Source organism: Anser brachyrhynchus, assembly GCF_964034855.1.
Source record: "Anser brachyrhynchus genome assembly, chromosome: 14".
In the NCBI taxonomy this organism is placed as follows: Eukaryota; Metazoa; Chordata; class Aves; order Anseriformes; family Anatidae; genus Anser; species Anser brachyrhynchus.
The window spans coordinates 18,937,346-18,954,892 of NC_137709.1; the positions used below are offsets into that span (position 1 = coordinate 18,937,346).

At 37.2% G+C, this 17,547-nt stretch overlaps 1 protein-coding gene and 1 long non-coding RNA gene across 6 annotated transcripts in view; one reads left to right on the top strand and one right to left on the bottom strand.

Annotated features, from left to right (window-relative positions):
• LOC308177542 overlaps positions 1-17,547 on the top strand; it is an 82,032-nt gene that overhangs the window by 32,022 nt on the left and 32,463 nt on the right. The gene's annotated exons all lie outside the window — the stretch shown is intronic.
• GABRA1 (gamma-aminobutyric acid type A receptor subunit alpha1) overlaps positions 9,707-17,547 on the bottom strand; it is a 41,921-nt gene continuing 34,080 nt past the window's right edge. For all 4 annotated transcript variants that reach the window (XM_080555008.1, XM_080555007.1, XM_080555009.1 and 1 more), the window contains 2 exons: positions 15,393-15,595; positions 9,707-12,529 (listed from right to left, as the gene is read on the bottom strand). In XM_080555008.1, the coding sequence (XP_080411134.1) occupies positions 12,221-12,529; positions 15,393-15,595 (512 nt within the window). In that variant the 3' untranslated portion in view covers positions 9,707-12,220. The remainder of the gene's footprint in view (positions 12,530-15,392; positions 15,596-17,547) is intronic.

Genomic DNA, 17,547 nt, shown 5'->3' on the forward strand with positions numbered 1-17,547 from the left:
CACGGGAAATTGGAACCGATATCTGGGGTTACTCATGGGGTGCTACTCTAAATGCTAGCTCTTTTAGAATTGTGGTCACAGCTCAGAACACAGATGTAGAGAGATTCTCCACAGCTGTGCCTGTGTTCACAGTTTACTCAGCCAATGCATTCACAGCAAATCAGAGGTATACCGAAGGGCTGCAGGGCAGACCCGGGGAACTATAGCCCTGTCAGTTTGACCTCAGTGCCAGGAAAGCTCATGGAGCAGATTATCTTGAGGGTCATCACGTGGCACTTGCAGGGCAAGCAGGCGATCAGGCCCAGTCAGCATGGGTTTATGAAAGGCAGGTCCTGCTTGACGAACCTGATCTCCTTCTATGACAAAGTGACGCGCTTGGTGGATGAGGAAAAGGCTGTGGATGTGGTTTACCTTGACCTCAGTAAGGCTTTTGACACCGTTCACCACAACATTCTCCTCAAGAAACTGGCTGCTCGGGGCTTGGACTGGCGTACGCTTCGCTGGGTTAAAAACTGGCTGGATAGCCGGGCCCAGAGAGTTGTGGTGAATGGAGTCAAATCTGGTTGGAGGCTGGTCACTAGTGGTGTCCCCCAGGGCTCAGTACTGGGGCCGGTCCTCTTTAATATCTTTATCGATGATCTGGATGAGGGCGTCCAGTGCACCCTCAGTAAGTTTGCAGATGACACCAAGCTAAGTGCGTGTGTCGATCTGCTCGAGGGCAGGAAGGCTCTGCACGAGGATCTGGATAGGCTGGAGCGATGGGCTGAGGTCAGCTGTATGAAGTTCAACAAGGCCAAGTGCCGGGTCCTGCACCTGGGGCGCAACAACCCCAAGCAGAGCTACAGGCTGGGAGATGAGTGGCTGGAAAGCTGCCTGGCGGAGAAGGACCTGGGAGTATTGGTTGATAGGCAGCTGAATATGAGCCAGCAGTGTGCCCAGGTGGCCAAGAAGGCCAACAGCATCCTGGCCTGTATAAGAAGCAGTGTGGCCAGCAGGTCTAGGGAAGTGATTGTGCCCCTGTACTCGGCTCTGGTGAGGCTGCACCTTGAGTACTGTGTTCAGTTTTGGGCCCCTCGCTACAGGAAGGACATGGACGTGCTCGAGCGAGTCCAGAGAAGGGCGACCAAGCTGGTGAGGGGTCTGGAGAACAAGTCTTACGAGGAGCAGCTGAGGGAGCTGGGGTTGTTCAGCCTGGAGAAGAGGAGGCTCAGGGGAGACCTTATCGCTCTCTACAGTTACCTTAAAGGAGGCTGTAGCGAGGTGGGGGTTGGTCTATTCTCCCACGTGCCTGGTGACAGGACGAGGGGGAATGGGCGAAAGTTGCGCCAGGGGAGTTTTAGGTTGGATGTTAGGAAGTACTTCTTTACCGAAAGGGTTATTAAGCATTGGAACGGGCTGCCCAGGGAGTTGGTGGAGTCACCATCCCTGGAGGTCTTTAAAAGACGTTTAGATGTAGAGCTTAGTGATATGGTTTAGTGGAGTACTTAGTGTTAGGTCGGAGGTTGGACTCGATGATCTTGAGGTCTCTTCCAACCTAGAAATCTGTGATACTGTGATACTCTAGCTGGGTAGAAGAAATGGTGTTGGAAGGTAAATCGGCCTCAAGGGTTGTCATGCCTGTGTCTCAGTGGCACTGTGCAGTTATACTCAAGCATGCTCTTTGTAGGTACTGAAGATACTTAAATATACTAAACAAGAATAAACACCAGATCAGAAAAATTACTTTTAGTGTATCTTACGCTGTTATCAAAATGTTAATAATTACAACCTGACAAATAAAGAAGGTTTTCACGTTATGTGTTCTGTTGCACCACTGAAGTCTATGAAAAGAAATTCATAAACTTACTAAATAAAATTTAATCAAAATCACCATACTAGCAGCTGCCAAGTAGTGGGATGTTGTACCTGACCTGAAGTGGATGCCAAACCCCAAACTTTCCATTTATTTCATCAAGTGTAGTAGGAAAATGGCACCGTTTACACTTCTCAAGAGATTATGTAAAATAGCATAATTTGTATGAAGGCTGTTGTGTTAGTAGGTAACTAGACAATAAAGTTTAAGCAAGTACAAATGAACACTGAAGCTAAGGATGAGAGAAGAACTAGCTGAAATTAGGGAGGAAGTTAACATACACACATGCGTATTTATATATAATATCTGTATCTCTATACTTATAAACTATTAACAGTATTCTAATCAATTGATTACAGGGTTAGTGTTGTTTCATTAGGGTTGAGAGAGCCCAAATCATCCCCCAATCTGAGCTCCAAATATACATATTTAATACTAAGGTATTTTGACCAAAGGACATTCTGCCCTTGGCTAATTCCCAGAGATGATGCAAATTTGCCTAAGGGTCAGAATGTTTTACACTTCCTCTAATATTAGCCATAGAAATATCATAGTGTATTTTGTACAGATATACTCTACCACTTTTTCCATGAGCAAATAATGAGGAGACAATGGAGAAAAAAAAATATATCTTATGGCAAGTCACAAAAAATAAGATCTTATATTTACTGAAAAGCAGCCTCACAGTATTGTTCTTGGAAGACTCCAATGCCATAAGGCAACTGGTTGTATTTAGTAATCTTCTGCATCAGTAGCTTTGCCTTTTGGGCTCCGAGATTGATTTTCCTTATCTTGGCACATCTTTACAGCTATGTCCCTTGACCTATTGCACTGCACTTGCCAGTAGTGGCGTGAGTAGCAGAAGAAATGCAAGTCAGACTGGTGATTTCTGAGACCTCGGGGCTGGCAGTTTCATGAGTAAACAGAGTTGAGGCATTTCTTTTGAAATATACTACGGCTGGAAATCAGTCACCCAAAAAGCAGTTCAAATTTCAGAAACTTTCCTCTTCATGGAGAAATCCCCTGTGAGTAGGAATGTGTCTACCCTCTAAGTGCTCAACTCCTAGTAGTTTTGAACATATTTTAGAATTCTGCTAAAGACTTTATAAGCTATGTGAGAGCCATCTGTTTCAACCCCCTCACTGTCCCCCTCCCCTTTTTTTATTACAGAGACTTGCTGGGATAAAAAAGCCTCCACAAAATGTACTCCTGTTTTATTTAAAATTTCTTAAAACTGTCTTAAGCCATGCTATTCTCTTGTATGCTATTCAGCCATGTGGGGCAATAGCTTCTGTGAGGATTGTTGACCCGTGTTTGGGGCCACAAGGGGGAATAGGACTGTTTCTTGCAGCCTTATTTTTTTTAATGGTGTCCTTGTGATGAGACCACAGAGGCAGCCCCATGCCAGGTTTTAGGATTTTCCACAGAAACCTGTGGCTGGTGTGATCCTGCCCTGTGCTGGGTTGCTTCTGTTTGGCCATGGCCAGGGGAAGCTGGGCAGTGTGGGGGCTGGCGCCACTCTGGGCTCCTGGCTACTGCTGAAGCCCTGACCAGACCCGGAATCACAAAGAAGCAGATCTGACAGCTGTGGCATTGCCTCCTGCCCTGATATACAAACGCATGTGTCCACTGTTTGCCAACCTTGCTCGACCTGTGTTGCGCTGCTTCACCTCTCACTTTGCGGCCTCCTTGTCTTCAGTTCCTTCTGGTCCTGTATAGGCCAAGTTTCTCCATGTCATTTTTGTTTGTTTGTTTTGTTTTTGTTTTTTTGCCCCGCTATGAACACTTATGAGAACAGCATGTCCATTCCTATAACCGTGCATAGGGCTAGAACCCTTTGTGTAGTGCTTGAAGTAATGGAGTTGAAATCTCAGGCAAGTTTTTCTCTGTTACAGTACAAAAAATAGTAATAATAGAAACAAGGTATATTTTTGGTCTGGGTTTGGGGACAAGACATATTACAACTCAGTTTCTGCTGTGTTGGTTTTCTGTTCAAGCTGTTGACCTTGAAGCAAGTTTTCCTTACTTCACTGATTCATACTGTCCAGACACAGTTATGATGTGAAGAGAAGTGGATGATTATTTGCACTGACCATGGTTTCAGATACCATCAGTCTTTATATCTTTTAAACATACTTTCCAAGCTATTAAATGTTATATATAATATATATATATATATAAAATAAAATAATAGCTAATAACCCATCTAGCTTGCCTGCTATACAGAGGTATAATTGCTTGTCTGACATTTTTTAGAGCCAATATTTACCTTTATCACTGGTAAGTGTCTCCTGATACTTATTATTCATGTAATTCCCATTAAGAGGAAGTAGTAAAACAGCCTGTTGTCTTACAACTGTTGTTGTCAAGTACATGGTTGTCAAGTACATGTTGTCAAGTACATGGTTTAGTAATAAATATGTCAGATCCTGCTATATCAGAGAATTATTATTTATCTCTATACATTTATAAATAAATGAATCATGTTTGTTTATAGACTTCTTTCCACTTAGTTCTTGCAGTGGCCAGATAGAATCCCATTTCTTCAGGTGAGCTTCAAGAAATATGACCATATACTACTTTCTACCCTTTGAGCCTAAGGCTGTAAAAAAAAAAATAACGTTCTTACTTTTTATAAGTCCTACTTTGCAATGGACCGAGAATGCCCTTTATGTTGGGGGGAGGGGGGAAGCACTGAAGTATAAATATCAGGTCTAGAGTAACATGAAAGGCCTATTTCACAAAATTGAGTTAACTTGTTACTTCCACTTCTGTTATCAAGGTGTGATGCAGGAAGGTTATGATTAACTTGTGTTTCTAATTTGATCTATGGCTCCGCACAGTTCTATGGCAACCCTCAATATCAGTCTTCCAGTTCTGCTTTATAATTTAAAAAAACTTTGAGAGTGGCATGAACACAACTAGAATTTTTTCTCTTTCAGACTCCTGAGACACAGGTTTCTGTGGCATGCCAGTGTAGTATTCATGGCATTGTTCCTGTGCCTACCTGAATAAGATTTTTAGCCCACGCCCTGGCAAAATACAAACTAAGAAAATCATCAGCTGAACTTGCTGCAATGTCAAATTCTCTGCTTTCTGTTGCTTTCTCTTAAATATTATTTAGCGGCATAGTATGCTTTAAAAGTCATTCTGTGTATGGCTAGAAATATCAAGTAAGGTTTTCAAAAGCACCCAATGCTGGTTTTATTATGCTCTTACCACTTCAAAGGATTTTTGTTATGTTATAAAATACTTTTGCTAGGACAAGACCAATTCTGTCTAGGAGGAATTCTGTCTAGGAGGTGTGTGAAGCTGTCGATAGTCAGGACTAAAGCTGGAACAAACATCTAAATGTGAATTTCTGGTTTACCAGGTTTCTATAATATCCACAATCATCTTTCTGTTCTGTTTCAATATTATAAAAACTGATCTGCTCAACTTTTAAACTTCTAATGACGGGAGTTGCAAGCAAAAAATCCTTCCATTCAAAAACCAGAATGGAAGCGGACACTCTCAGCCCTGCTACCTCCCTTGGAAAAGGCGGCCAAGGAAGGTTAGAGGCATTTACAAATAAACATAACCATTGAGATTCAGTAACTCAATGACCAGGGAACAACTCCTATTCTTTCTTAGAAGTGTGCTACTAAAATCATGGCTGAGAAGCTCTGGAATTATCTTGTGGAACTGCAAAAAAGACTTTCCTCTGCTGGGAATCTGGCGGTATCTTTTAATCTGGCATTTACGTATGGATGTAAAAGAAGCATATTCAGGTGTGAAAATTCTGGCTTTGCAGCTATCTAAATATACCAGTGTATGTATATTACTCATAATACACAGCGTATCCTTTTAAACTGTTGAAATAGTTGTGTTCATTTGTTTTCTGTGCCTTGCTGCAGAAGAGACACTTAGGAGAGAAGATAATTGCAAACAAGCTGGTAAACGCCCTGATGACCCAAGGACCCATTTTGCTTGGTCTAAATTAGCCCAGCTTTTTACAAATCAAGCAAACTAGGGAGGAGATGATGGAAATATGCAGAAATCAGCAGGCTGACTTACAGTAGGTGTTGTTTTCAGAATAGCTGTGCATAGCATATTTTTTTCTTCAAAGCTTGCTTTAGCTGTCTGGTATAAATGAAGAAGCAAAATCCTATCAAGCCCTCGCTTTTACATTAATCTGCATATTATTTTGTTGTCTCCATGAGGCTTAGCTGAACATTATAAGTAGTTAAAAATTGTTTCATACTGCCATATTAGAGCTGTTTTATGTAAGACTCCCACACTGTTATTTCCTGCGATGCGCACAGCTACCTTTTGGGAACTGCGTCCTTCATATCTCCATGCCTGCCTTAGCCCCGCAACAGGAAAGAAAGGAAGCTGAATTTCATGGGTGGATTTTTTGCTTGTTTTTAGAGAAACAACATCAAAGGGGAAAAAAATAAGTCTAAAAGGGCTACTGAAACTAGTGAAAATATACCATTTTCATCCAAAAAGTAGGTGGTGTCTTTTGTTGCTTAAAACCTGTTCCAAAATGTTAATTTGCTTAAATTTTTGCCCCTATGGCTGGTGCTAAGAATTGGCAGAGATACCTTACTTCTGTCTCTATTAGTTCTTTCCCTTACTGAAAAGGTGCGTTCATTTAAAATGAGCCTTGTCTACTATGATTTTTTTGTTTTTGTAAGATATTTCTTTTTTAAAAAGGTAAATTACAGACAAAAATAAGGATCTTTCTATTGTAGACTCACTTGTTTTATTTGTGATTTTAGATGACCATGAAATATTTTTTGTTTCATTCTTTTTGATGGAGTTTTTCATATCCTTGTGGAAAACTTGTTACATTAATAAATGTCTACAAGGGAGAAAAAAATCCTAGAGGCCTATAAATGACTTATTTAGAAGTGGTGTTTTGCCGTTGCAAGCAGTAATCAAATAGGAGCTTTAAGTTTTTGGTGTCTTTTCTGTTTTTAAGCAATTTACATTAATTCCCTAGCAGGGGGGTGTAAAAAAAAATGATGTAGTAAAGCAATCGTGATTGTGCTTTCAATCAGATGGTGCTTTTTGGGCAGCAATCAGCAAACTACTTCTAGCCAAATTCAGTATCATAGGCCTAGTTCAGGTCGTAGTCTTATTCAACTTGAGTTTAATTGTGTCCTTTGTATATGAAAGCACTTGGAAAGAAATTTGTCCTATCTGTTTGTACTCAAATGTCCTTGTTTGGAGCCAGAGTCCACCAAACACATCTTTCCTCCCTTGAGACTACATTTGAAAAATCAGTGTCATATGGTCAGTCTGAAGAAGGTTTTTTAGGGAGGTCACATCTCTAGTTTTTGGGTGAAATTCCTGTAACAGACAGCTGTGCTGCAAGTGTAGAATCTACTCACAGCATCTTCAAATGCCCTAGAGCAATTGAATCAAATGAGTTTATCAGCAGCTGTGAAGTCATCCTGCCTGTTGGGATGGGCCTGTAGGCTGAGTGAATGAGCCTACAGAAACTTGTCATTTGGAGGCTTTTACCTCTCTCATTGTATTGTACAGTTTGTAATCAGATGTAACCTGACAGCAACAGCTTGACAAGCTGATAATACACTTCACTAGCAAAATTCATGTGCTAGGAATGCAAACACATTTATATTTAAGCTGTCTTCTTTATGCATAGTAAGTCTTTATTTTTTTTCCCTTGTGGATCTATTACAGAAAGTCTGAGATCTTGAGTTTTTTATCTTTTAAAATGTGGCTGATATTTTTCCAGCCTCTAAGAAAAAGTTAAACTTTCCCCTGTCACACTAATTTATTTGGACAGTCATTTGGATACAAAGCCAAAGCTGAAAGAATTTCTTTTATTATTTGCTCCCTGAAGCATGTGTGCCCCATTTTCTGACTGTTAGTGTTTCATAAGCTTTTATTATTTGCCATATTGGTGGAGAATAGGAGGAGTTAAAGAGAAAAGGAAATCAGTTTTTCTCAGGTTACCCATCTGTCAATCCAAGCAAAAGAATATAATTAGAAAGCATTTTTTTTTTTTGTGGTTTTGCTTGACTCTCCCAATATTAAACATCCCATCAAAATGTCAAAGATGTTCTTCACCTTTGTTTAACCTGTCAATAGGTGTGGCTAATGCACATGCATTTCTGTGACTAAGGCTGTATGAAGTATGGCTGCCCTTTGACACTGACTGCTTGGGCTGTTGAACCAAATGGCTACCAGGTTGCTGACAGATGCTTCAGCTAAGCACAGGTATGCGCCTTGACAGCGAGTGAAACTTATTCCCTCAGCCAGACTTGTTCAGCCTGCTGTACTAGTGTGACATTAAGTGTAGCAGTCCAAATTACCACTTGTGATTCTGATAATGTGATTGACCCCAGAAGATCAAAACAAGCAGAATGTACATCAAAAAAGGTTTCTTTCTGTAACCTAATGATTAGGTTATCCTGGCCTGTGGACACAGACTCCTTCATCATCTCTACATTTCCACGAGAGGTGGCTTATGACTGAGAGATAAAACATTTTATCCTCTGCCAATAAATAGGGTTACAGGAGGCACAAGCATGTTTCAAATTGAGCTAATCTTGTTCTTCTACGTTTTTTCAGTAGCTTCCAGGGACAATCCCAGAAAAAACAGAGGGTTTTCCCCTATTGATGTAATATCATAGAGCAATGCCATGTCAGGGTGTCGTGCTGGACTGTCTGGTGACTGAATTTGCCATCTGGCAGAGCTGTTCTTCCACTCTGTGAAGCTGAATGGTGCTAAATGTTTTTCTCTGAGTCAAGTCCTGTTTCATCTTTGTATTTTTCACTCATTTTACTCAAGTTCTGTCCAAGAATGTCTGGGCGGTGATAAAGGAGATGGGGGAGTCTTCATGTATGCTTTGCATCTGGCATGTGAACACAGGAGGTGGATGTTCAGTGTCACTTGCCACTTCCCTACTCCTCCAGAAAATCCTGTGTGGGTTTCCATAGGGATTTGGCTCTGCGTAGTTAGGAGGAGGCAAGGAACAGGGATTCAGACTGCATTATCCTCATTCAATATAGAGGAAAGCAGAATAATTCGTTTTGTTTTTTTCTTTTGTGTTTTTTGTTTTTGAGTGAGCCCATATTAATGCTATCTTTCCTTCTATTTTGATAAGTCGTTTTGTGAGACTCAGTTTCTTAAGAATGCTATAAATATTGTTATATACGTTTATGAGAGTCTTTCCTGCTTTGGATCCTTTGAAAAATGCCTGCCACTGGTTGTTTCTCTTTCTCTACATAAGAGTATGAGGCTTACTCCCAGGACCTTGCCCAAGAAAATTTGAGGGCTGAGTGCACTTGAATTACTTTTCCTGTATCTGGTATTCTTCTATGTGGAAAAGAAAGATTGGAGTATTTTTAAGCTATACATGCACATGTCTAAATGCTATCCCCATAACTCATTAAATAAGTGAAATAGTGTTATTTTATACCACCTGAGGTCCTGTCCTAACAGTCTTTCTTAGACCTTAGATCTGTATTTATACGACATCTACAATAAAAAGATCCACATCTTTACTAATGGTTTATTGGCCACTTAGGTGGGAGAGAGCATATTTTATTCTCTTCCTACCACATATCATATTCATTGTTGTGGTACTAAACCTCACCAATTGTTCATCAGATTCAATTTATTGCTTTACTGGAAATACGTTATGTAGACTGAACGATATTTTTTGAAAGTCAAATCAGATTTTGGAAATATTCCTGTTGAAAACACTGAACAGAAAATTACATCCATTAAACTGCATTCATTACCAAATCTACAAAAAGTTTTTGAATGAATAGCAGTTTATAAAGCAATGCGTTGTAAAAAGCAGTAACTAAAGAAAACCAAAGTAAAACATTCACTTTCATTATTGAACATTTTTAGCTTTATTATTATAATAGAATTACAGTCTGACATAAAATAAAGAGCTTTTGCTAAACTCTGTAAAGCAATACATGCTTCTGCCATAAACAACCTCTATTAGATTTAGGTTTTATTGCCACATCACTGCACTGAGGTGCAATAAACATTCAATGTCATCTTTTTAAAATTATCTCAGGAGTAAACAGAAACTGTCCTCTATAAGAGTGTATCATTATTTTCAAGGAAGACTTACTATTATTACATGGTTTAGCAAAGCACTGTAAAAAAGCTACATAGAATACCTTGTCTTTGATAAACTCTGCAATCAAGTTTGTACAGTATAATACTATTGGCATAGACTAACAAACTAAGAGGTGATATTATGCAGTCATTGCATAGCAAAAAGCAGACTAATTAAGTAATATTCACATCTAATGTGCAAAATGCAGACCAAAAGGTAGCTATGAATTACTAGGAGGATAAAATGCCCTAAATGAACACACTAGTTTAACGCCAAAAATAACAAGATAAACAAGTACACTGAAGTTAAAGAGCCATAGTTTATTTTTTTCTATACATTTATCTACACATGATACCAGAAGATGAAAACATCCCCTTTTAATAAGATCCAATCAGATAACTTATCAAGTTTAGACAGGACTAGATGTTAGACAGTGAAGCATTAAAAAGAACCAAACAAACAAACAAAAAACAACAAAAAAACACTAAATAAAACATTAACTATTTCCATTTTTTTTTAACGTAGAGAATGTCAACTTTCTGATTTATTGAGAAAGTTTATAAAACATTGCCTGAAACATGACTATGAAATTTGATTCTCATTCGCAGTTTCTCTGGAGGTCCATGTAGTATTGTTTTAAAATTCATTCTGTACCATGTATTATGGTTTTTGAATTGATGCTTGCACCACCATTCTTCCCATCTCTTTGAAAAATCTTTATCTGAAGTTTTATTTCTAAGAATCAGCAATAGGAATACTGTCTAGATTTTTTTAAGGGAGCACAGTACCTGCAAAATGGACATCTTGTATTTAAAGCCCTTACATATTGTTCCTACAAATATATTGCTACAGTAAAAATGAAATAAGTTTACTCAATAAAATCTATTTTCCTGTACATTCTTTTCTGTATGACTTTTTTTGTATTTAATGCTACATATATTACATCACTTATTGTAACAGTTATGTATCAGCAAATATAGCAGTAATATACAGATGAACTTCTGTCTTAATATTTCATCATTTTTACCTACCAAATATAATCCCATTCTTTATTATTTATGCATGACCTGAGCAGACCAGTCGTTAATCTAATAGTAAACATCAGATGACATTGTCAAATTGCAAGCTACTGTACACTTAACCACTTTACAAATGGAAATAATTCCAAGCACTTTCTATGTATTTTTTAGGCTTTCCAGTACCAATACTTTTTTTTCATCTAGGCTCTAAATATGTTTTATTGAGCATTAAGTAACATATTAAGAGCTAAGAGGTGAATCCTAAACAATGTTTTAAGATCAAAACTTTAAAAAAAGTAAAAAAAAAAAAAAAAAAAAAAAAAAAGGTACAATCTCATGCTATTTACATATATTATTTAAATACTATATTTTGTCTTTCTGCTATCCATAAATTTCAATCTAAAGCTTTTTTTAATGTATCATTTTATAAAAGAATACATTCAACATATCTAGAGCTTGCGATTTTTTTAACTCTCTAAAACATAGTGATGAATAAAACCTATCTGTAAAAGCATCCAGGATTTGTTTGGATTACACAGGAGATAGAGGGGACTTGGGATATGCACTTGATTGTGCAACTCATTTTAAATCTAGTCTAGTGACAACTTAATGCTTAGAACAAGACTGCAGTAAGACAGCAGATTAAAGCATTTGTTACCATTAGATCTTATGTGCTATACAGTGATAAACTGTACCTACAGTGAATAATTTCCCTTTTTCTTTAAAGACCATTTAATATTATAAATCAGGTGGTTTGGAGTATAGAAGGGACAAAGGATTAGGAAAATAACATTTTATGTTATTTTGGCAAGGATTCGGCAAATGGGAAGCTTTACATCCTTGAAAAGATTATAAACAGTGGTTGAATGGTACAGCATAGTATATGCAACATGGACTTTGTAAAGAATATTATCCTGCTCCTCACAATCCATTGAATAAAAATATCTTTTTCATGTCCATATACAATATCTATTGGGGACAGTCAGTACTTAAGGTATCTAAAATGCTTTCCTTTTTCATTATTAGATCTTTCCCTTTTTAAGAATCAGTTTGTTAAATTATATAGCATATATCCTTCTCTCCCTTGGACACTGGGTTTTTACATATACGGATATATTTTACTTCTGGTTAAATGAAGAAACCTTTATTTTCTTTAAGACAGAGGCAATGAAGCAAATGGGAATTACTGTGTGTGAAAATGGGAAGCAATTCCCAGAGCAAAAGACAAAACAGAGCTAGATGAATAAATGAGGTTATTGGTGGGGAGTTGGGGCTTTTAACTGGGGCTCCCGGTTTAAATAGGTAGCCCAATAGACTAAATTAAAGATTCCAAAAAGCAATGGGAAGGCTATTCTTGATAGTCGATCAATTTTGCTGACGCTGTTGAAAGTTTTCTTGGGTTCTGCAGGTTTTGTTTCTGGCTTAACTTCTTTGGGCTCTATCGTTGCACTTTTAGCAATGGTTGCCAGCCCAGGGTCCCTTGCAATATTAGGGGTGTAGCTTGTAGCTGCAGCTGTGTATGTGTTATTTTTCTTAATGAGAGGATCCTTCACTTTCTTTGGCTGAAAAAAGAAGAAAATATTTTATTCTTACTTTCTTGATAGATAACAAACTGAAAAAGCACCATGAACTTTTGCAACAAAAGAAGTTTATACCACAAATTGTGATAGGCTCTAAGTAAGAAGCTAATATTTGGGCACATAACTCATGCAAAATATTTAGATGAAGACATGGACAGAATCATCAGTCTGGATTACTTGTATTAGTTAAACCGACGTATGTGATTGGTAAACTATAATGAGGACTTGTACTGGTAGCTAGGCTTACTGATACACAAAATTACCTTTAATGGTAATTAGCAGTGATGATCAACTCAGAATTCAACATTGCCTTAATCAACTGTGCTACCTGACCAGGCCAAAAGCTTTAAAAGACACTTAGTTTTTAAATGTAGCTTTCCAATGTTTAGACAAATAATGTTTTTTATAACGCATTCTAACACAGTTCATACATAAAAATATGCAATAAATATATAATGTGATCATCCACTAAAAAAGTGAATTATTTAGGAATAGGCAAATCTACTAGTCTTTTTACATTAAGGATACATGCCAGAAGCATATGAATTAAGGAAAACAAAATTGAAGTTCATGTTTGAGTGTTACCACTGGTTCATAATGGATGAAATGTCATTCTGAATATAGGGCCCTAAATAGCTGTTCAATTTTTTAGCTACCTAGTGTGGTATAGACCCAGTACACCTACCTGTATTGCTAAAGCAAGAACATATTGAAAAGCTTTCAGTGGAGAACTTATTGGAAAGAGTATCTAGATTTTCAAATGGGTCCTTGTGTTTTCTAGTATTTTACTTGTGAGAGAAAAAAAAAGTTTTGTGTGGGGATGTCAGCTGGAATTCAACTGTCCAGGCTGCAGACAGTCTGAACCCTTCTTCCAGCACTGCACAAGGATAAATATAGAGAAGAGATATACTAGATTGATAAGGAGGTGTAAAGAAAAGCACCATTTATGAGAAAACAGATTAAAAAAAAAAACAGAGGGAGCTTAGAAAATCATTAGGCAGTGATTGCCCCAAAAAGCTAAAGCAAATGTTGCTCGTTTAGTCCTCTAGAAGGCAAATAATAATGCCAGGTATGATTTTTTATTACATTATTTCACTAAACAGCAAGCATAATTCTGTTTTCAAGCTGCAGCTATCCCAGGGAGGGAGTGGTTTTTGTTTTTTGTTTTACTATTTATAACAGATCAACTATAGATTTATAGCTGTATAAACAAGCCAGTAGGTTGGCTTTAGTATAAAAAGAAAAAAAAAATCTTGTTCAAGTGATGAACGTTTAAGGAAGCAGAAGGGTTCCTGCAGGACACCTGAGAGCGTGCAGAAAAGCTGCAAAAGCATCTGGACAAGTGGATAGAGGCTTGTAGAAGCATGATATAGAGTCCTACGCAGGAAGGAAACGTAGGCTGAATATTGCGTATTTACTGTTGTGTTTTTTTGTTTTTGTTTCTGAAAGTAATAGTTTTATTTGAAACAAATTAAGTGGCTGGTTATAGTAACTTATGCTACCAGGTAGGCTATGTTCAAAAGGCAATATTTAATATTCAATTATTATGTTTTATTAATACCACCAATTTTATTAAAAATAGATATCATGAAGAAAGGGGCAAAACAAAGAAGCAAATAAATGACTTTCAACGAAAGTATCATCAGTAACTGAAAACTCAATATTGACAAACTGTCGTGAAGCTCAATACCGTACTTTTAAGTTATTTCACTTTGTTCCGCAATACTTTTATGTTTGTTCTCATCTTGTAAATGTCTTAATTTTATTTCTATTTTCTCATTGAGAGTCTTATGCAACTAAAATAGAAAAAAAAAAAAGATAAAGAATATTTATATATAGGCATACATTCCTGAATTAAACACATATATTCGCATACCAATGAGTAACATCTGCTCCTCCAAATATTTATTCTGCTGAATCTCTAATCTGTGAATGTTCGTAATAAGTAATTAGGCAAGTTAAAAGTCTCTTTCAAGATCTCTTAAAAAAAAATAACCAAAATTAGCTTCCTCACAGAAGGAGCTCACATGATATTTCATAGGAAATCAGAAACTTTTTCTTTCATCTCGTATGCACCCTCAACAGTTTATTGATGCATATGTGATTTACAGACAGTCTAATCCCATACCAAAGGAGTCAATGTGATGCCCTTCATTTCCTTTAGGGATGTGTGGAACAGGATTACAGACTCCCAAAATGACTGTCAATGCTTCCCCCAAAACAATTCAATTTCTCCTATATGCTAAGAATTAGGAATAACATGTTTTTTTTGTTAATAGGGGAAAAACAGGAGGCAAAAGAAAGAAAAGGCTCTGTAGTGATTTATGTGATGATGGCTACATGGCAACTCTCTTGAAGTTTAAGTTGGGGAGCAATATAATTTGAAAACTCTCAAGTACTGCAGTCACAAGATTTTCTTCTACATATATATTGAGACATGTACACTTTCTCTTGCCAAAATATTAGAGAATGAATTGCCTTCCCTTTAAAAAAAAAAAGTGTCTCCTTCCTGCTTACCTGCACAAGTCAAAATCCCAGAGCCTGTTTGCAAAAATGTTTTTTTCCTCTATGAAAAATCAGAGACTATGCATATTTTTTATGTTATTAATAGCATTAAATATCATCCAGAGAAGAAGACAACATATTGAGGTACTCAGTGTCTAAGCAATTATTGTGTGTGTGTGTGTGTGTGTGTGTGTGTGTGTGTAGAAATGCTGTGTGGGTGAGCATGAGGAAACTTTTAGAATAATTATTTAAATTGCACAGGAGCTCTAATAGGCTAAAATATACAGAGATCATGCATGACATAATATGACCTGTTGCAATAAATATTAAGTGGTGTTACCTTTTCAGGAACGACACTTTTGCCATCCCATGCATAACCTCTCTTTGTGAAGTAATTCACTGTTGCAAATTCGATGAGTGCAGAAAACACAAAGGCGTAACAAACCGCTATAAACCAATCCATAGCAGTGGCATAGGCCACCTTGGGTAGTGAATTCCTTGCGCTAATGCTCAACGTAGTCATTGTTAGGACAGTTGTTACTCCTGAAAAACAAAGTTTTTAGGTCTTTATATCAGTGGCTATATTTTGTGTTTCAATTCTCAACTATTACAATAGAAGTGAAACCCTTATTTCTACCCCTAATTTTTATAGACCTCTCAACTTAAATTCACTTAAAATCAAATTTCAATTCCTGTGGAAGTTGCAGGTTCTTTGTAACATCTCTTTTATACCTTTGTTCTCTGACATTGTTTTAGTACAATGGTATTTTTTTTAAAATGGGGATGGAAATAATATGTTGAGTTTTGGACTGGATGCTACTTTATGCTTCATGGAATTTGAGGAATTATTGTTCCTGTTCCTTATCCAAGCCCTGTGAATTGCACTGCAGATGTGAAAATTTCATATTTTTAGTTCATTGTTGCAACAGTTCTAAGATAATAAGATATAAAACTTAAAAACATTGTTTTCATGTTACTCAGCCTGATTAATGGTAAAGTAGTTTATATATGTTCCTTCAAACCTATACTCAAACATACTAAGCTTTACATGATATATTCCATATATTTAAGTTGATGGTTTTAGAGATCTCTGTCCTTTTATTTACTGATGCACTCAAAATAGCAAAGACCTTATGTAAGAATGCATTTGTATTTCTGATATCCGCTTGTCCCATTGCCAATGATGCTTTTTTCCTTAGCTGGCCATGGAGCTTTCACTGAGTCGCAGGGCTGTATTGAACTCATTCTGCCTATAGCAGCTTGAAAAAAAATCTACAAGCGTAAGCTAGACATATACATCAAACTGTATTTCCACAAGTTACCTTGACAACTCTAGTGTCACGTATTGAATGTGTTTTGCTAGTTCATCTTCACTGCACTAAGTGTTATTGAAAATGTGCAGCGGTCTAAAATAGGGCAAATAATGAACAATGTATTTATGCACTGGTGTAAAGAACTTGAATTTTTAGTGCCTAGTGAGGAAGCAATTTCCTTCCCCGAGAGACAACCTAATCTCATCTTTGACTCATTATTAGTGAGCTTATATTTCTCTTATGTAGTAGCCAAGCAGGTTTTATAATGTATATGGTCTGCGTTAGTAAGTGGGCTAAAATATCTAAGCTGTGCTTCTGTATACATACATGCATGCAAAATATTCTGTGACATCTTTTCACTGCCATTAGGAAATGAAAAAACTTTCCTGTTATGTTACGAAAAAGCAAACAAAACACTATTTACTAAATAGTGCCTTCTAAGAGGAAAATTTTGAGATATCTCAAGATAACAGCTGCAACATCATACAGTATTATTTTTTATTCATTATGAGACTAGTAAATTTTGTTCTCCATCTAGGGACAATGAAGTACGGCATTGCAAAATGCTGATCTGACATTTCTTTTTAAATGGCATGTGCAAAGCGAGATAAAATAGCTACAATTTCAGTAGCTTTGAGTACAGAAGCTCATATAAGTCCCAGATCAGTTCTCAGTAATAAAACTCCTGAACTAATTTTAGACATTAATCATATTATGTAAATCAAATTTAATTATCTTGTGCTTTAAACCGTTCTTTTGTAAATGCAAATCCATACATCTACAGGAAGTCTTTACTTGGTTCATGAGGTCTAAGGTTATGCATGTTATGAATTATTTCCAGAGGTTTTGGGAAACTAAAGCAAAACTATGAAGAGAGCAAGAAAAAGGTCAATAAAAGCAGCTCTTGTTCAACAAGAGTTGAACAGTGTCTGCATGTTTCTCAACATCAGGCCTTGTTATTCTCTCCAGTTTTGCTGTGTACAGTGTAAATGCATAAACTCTTTTCAGCAAAGCAGGAGGGCCCGTGGCATCTTGCCCCAGCACTGCCCCAAGGCAGGGAAATGGGTCTAAAGGCCAACTTGGCTGTGTGTTTTTCCACCTCCTCCTGCCAAAGATGTTCAGATGTCCCACAAAAAGGCTAGGTAACATTCCAAAAATCTTAGGTTCTATTTTCCCTAACCA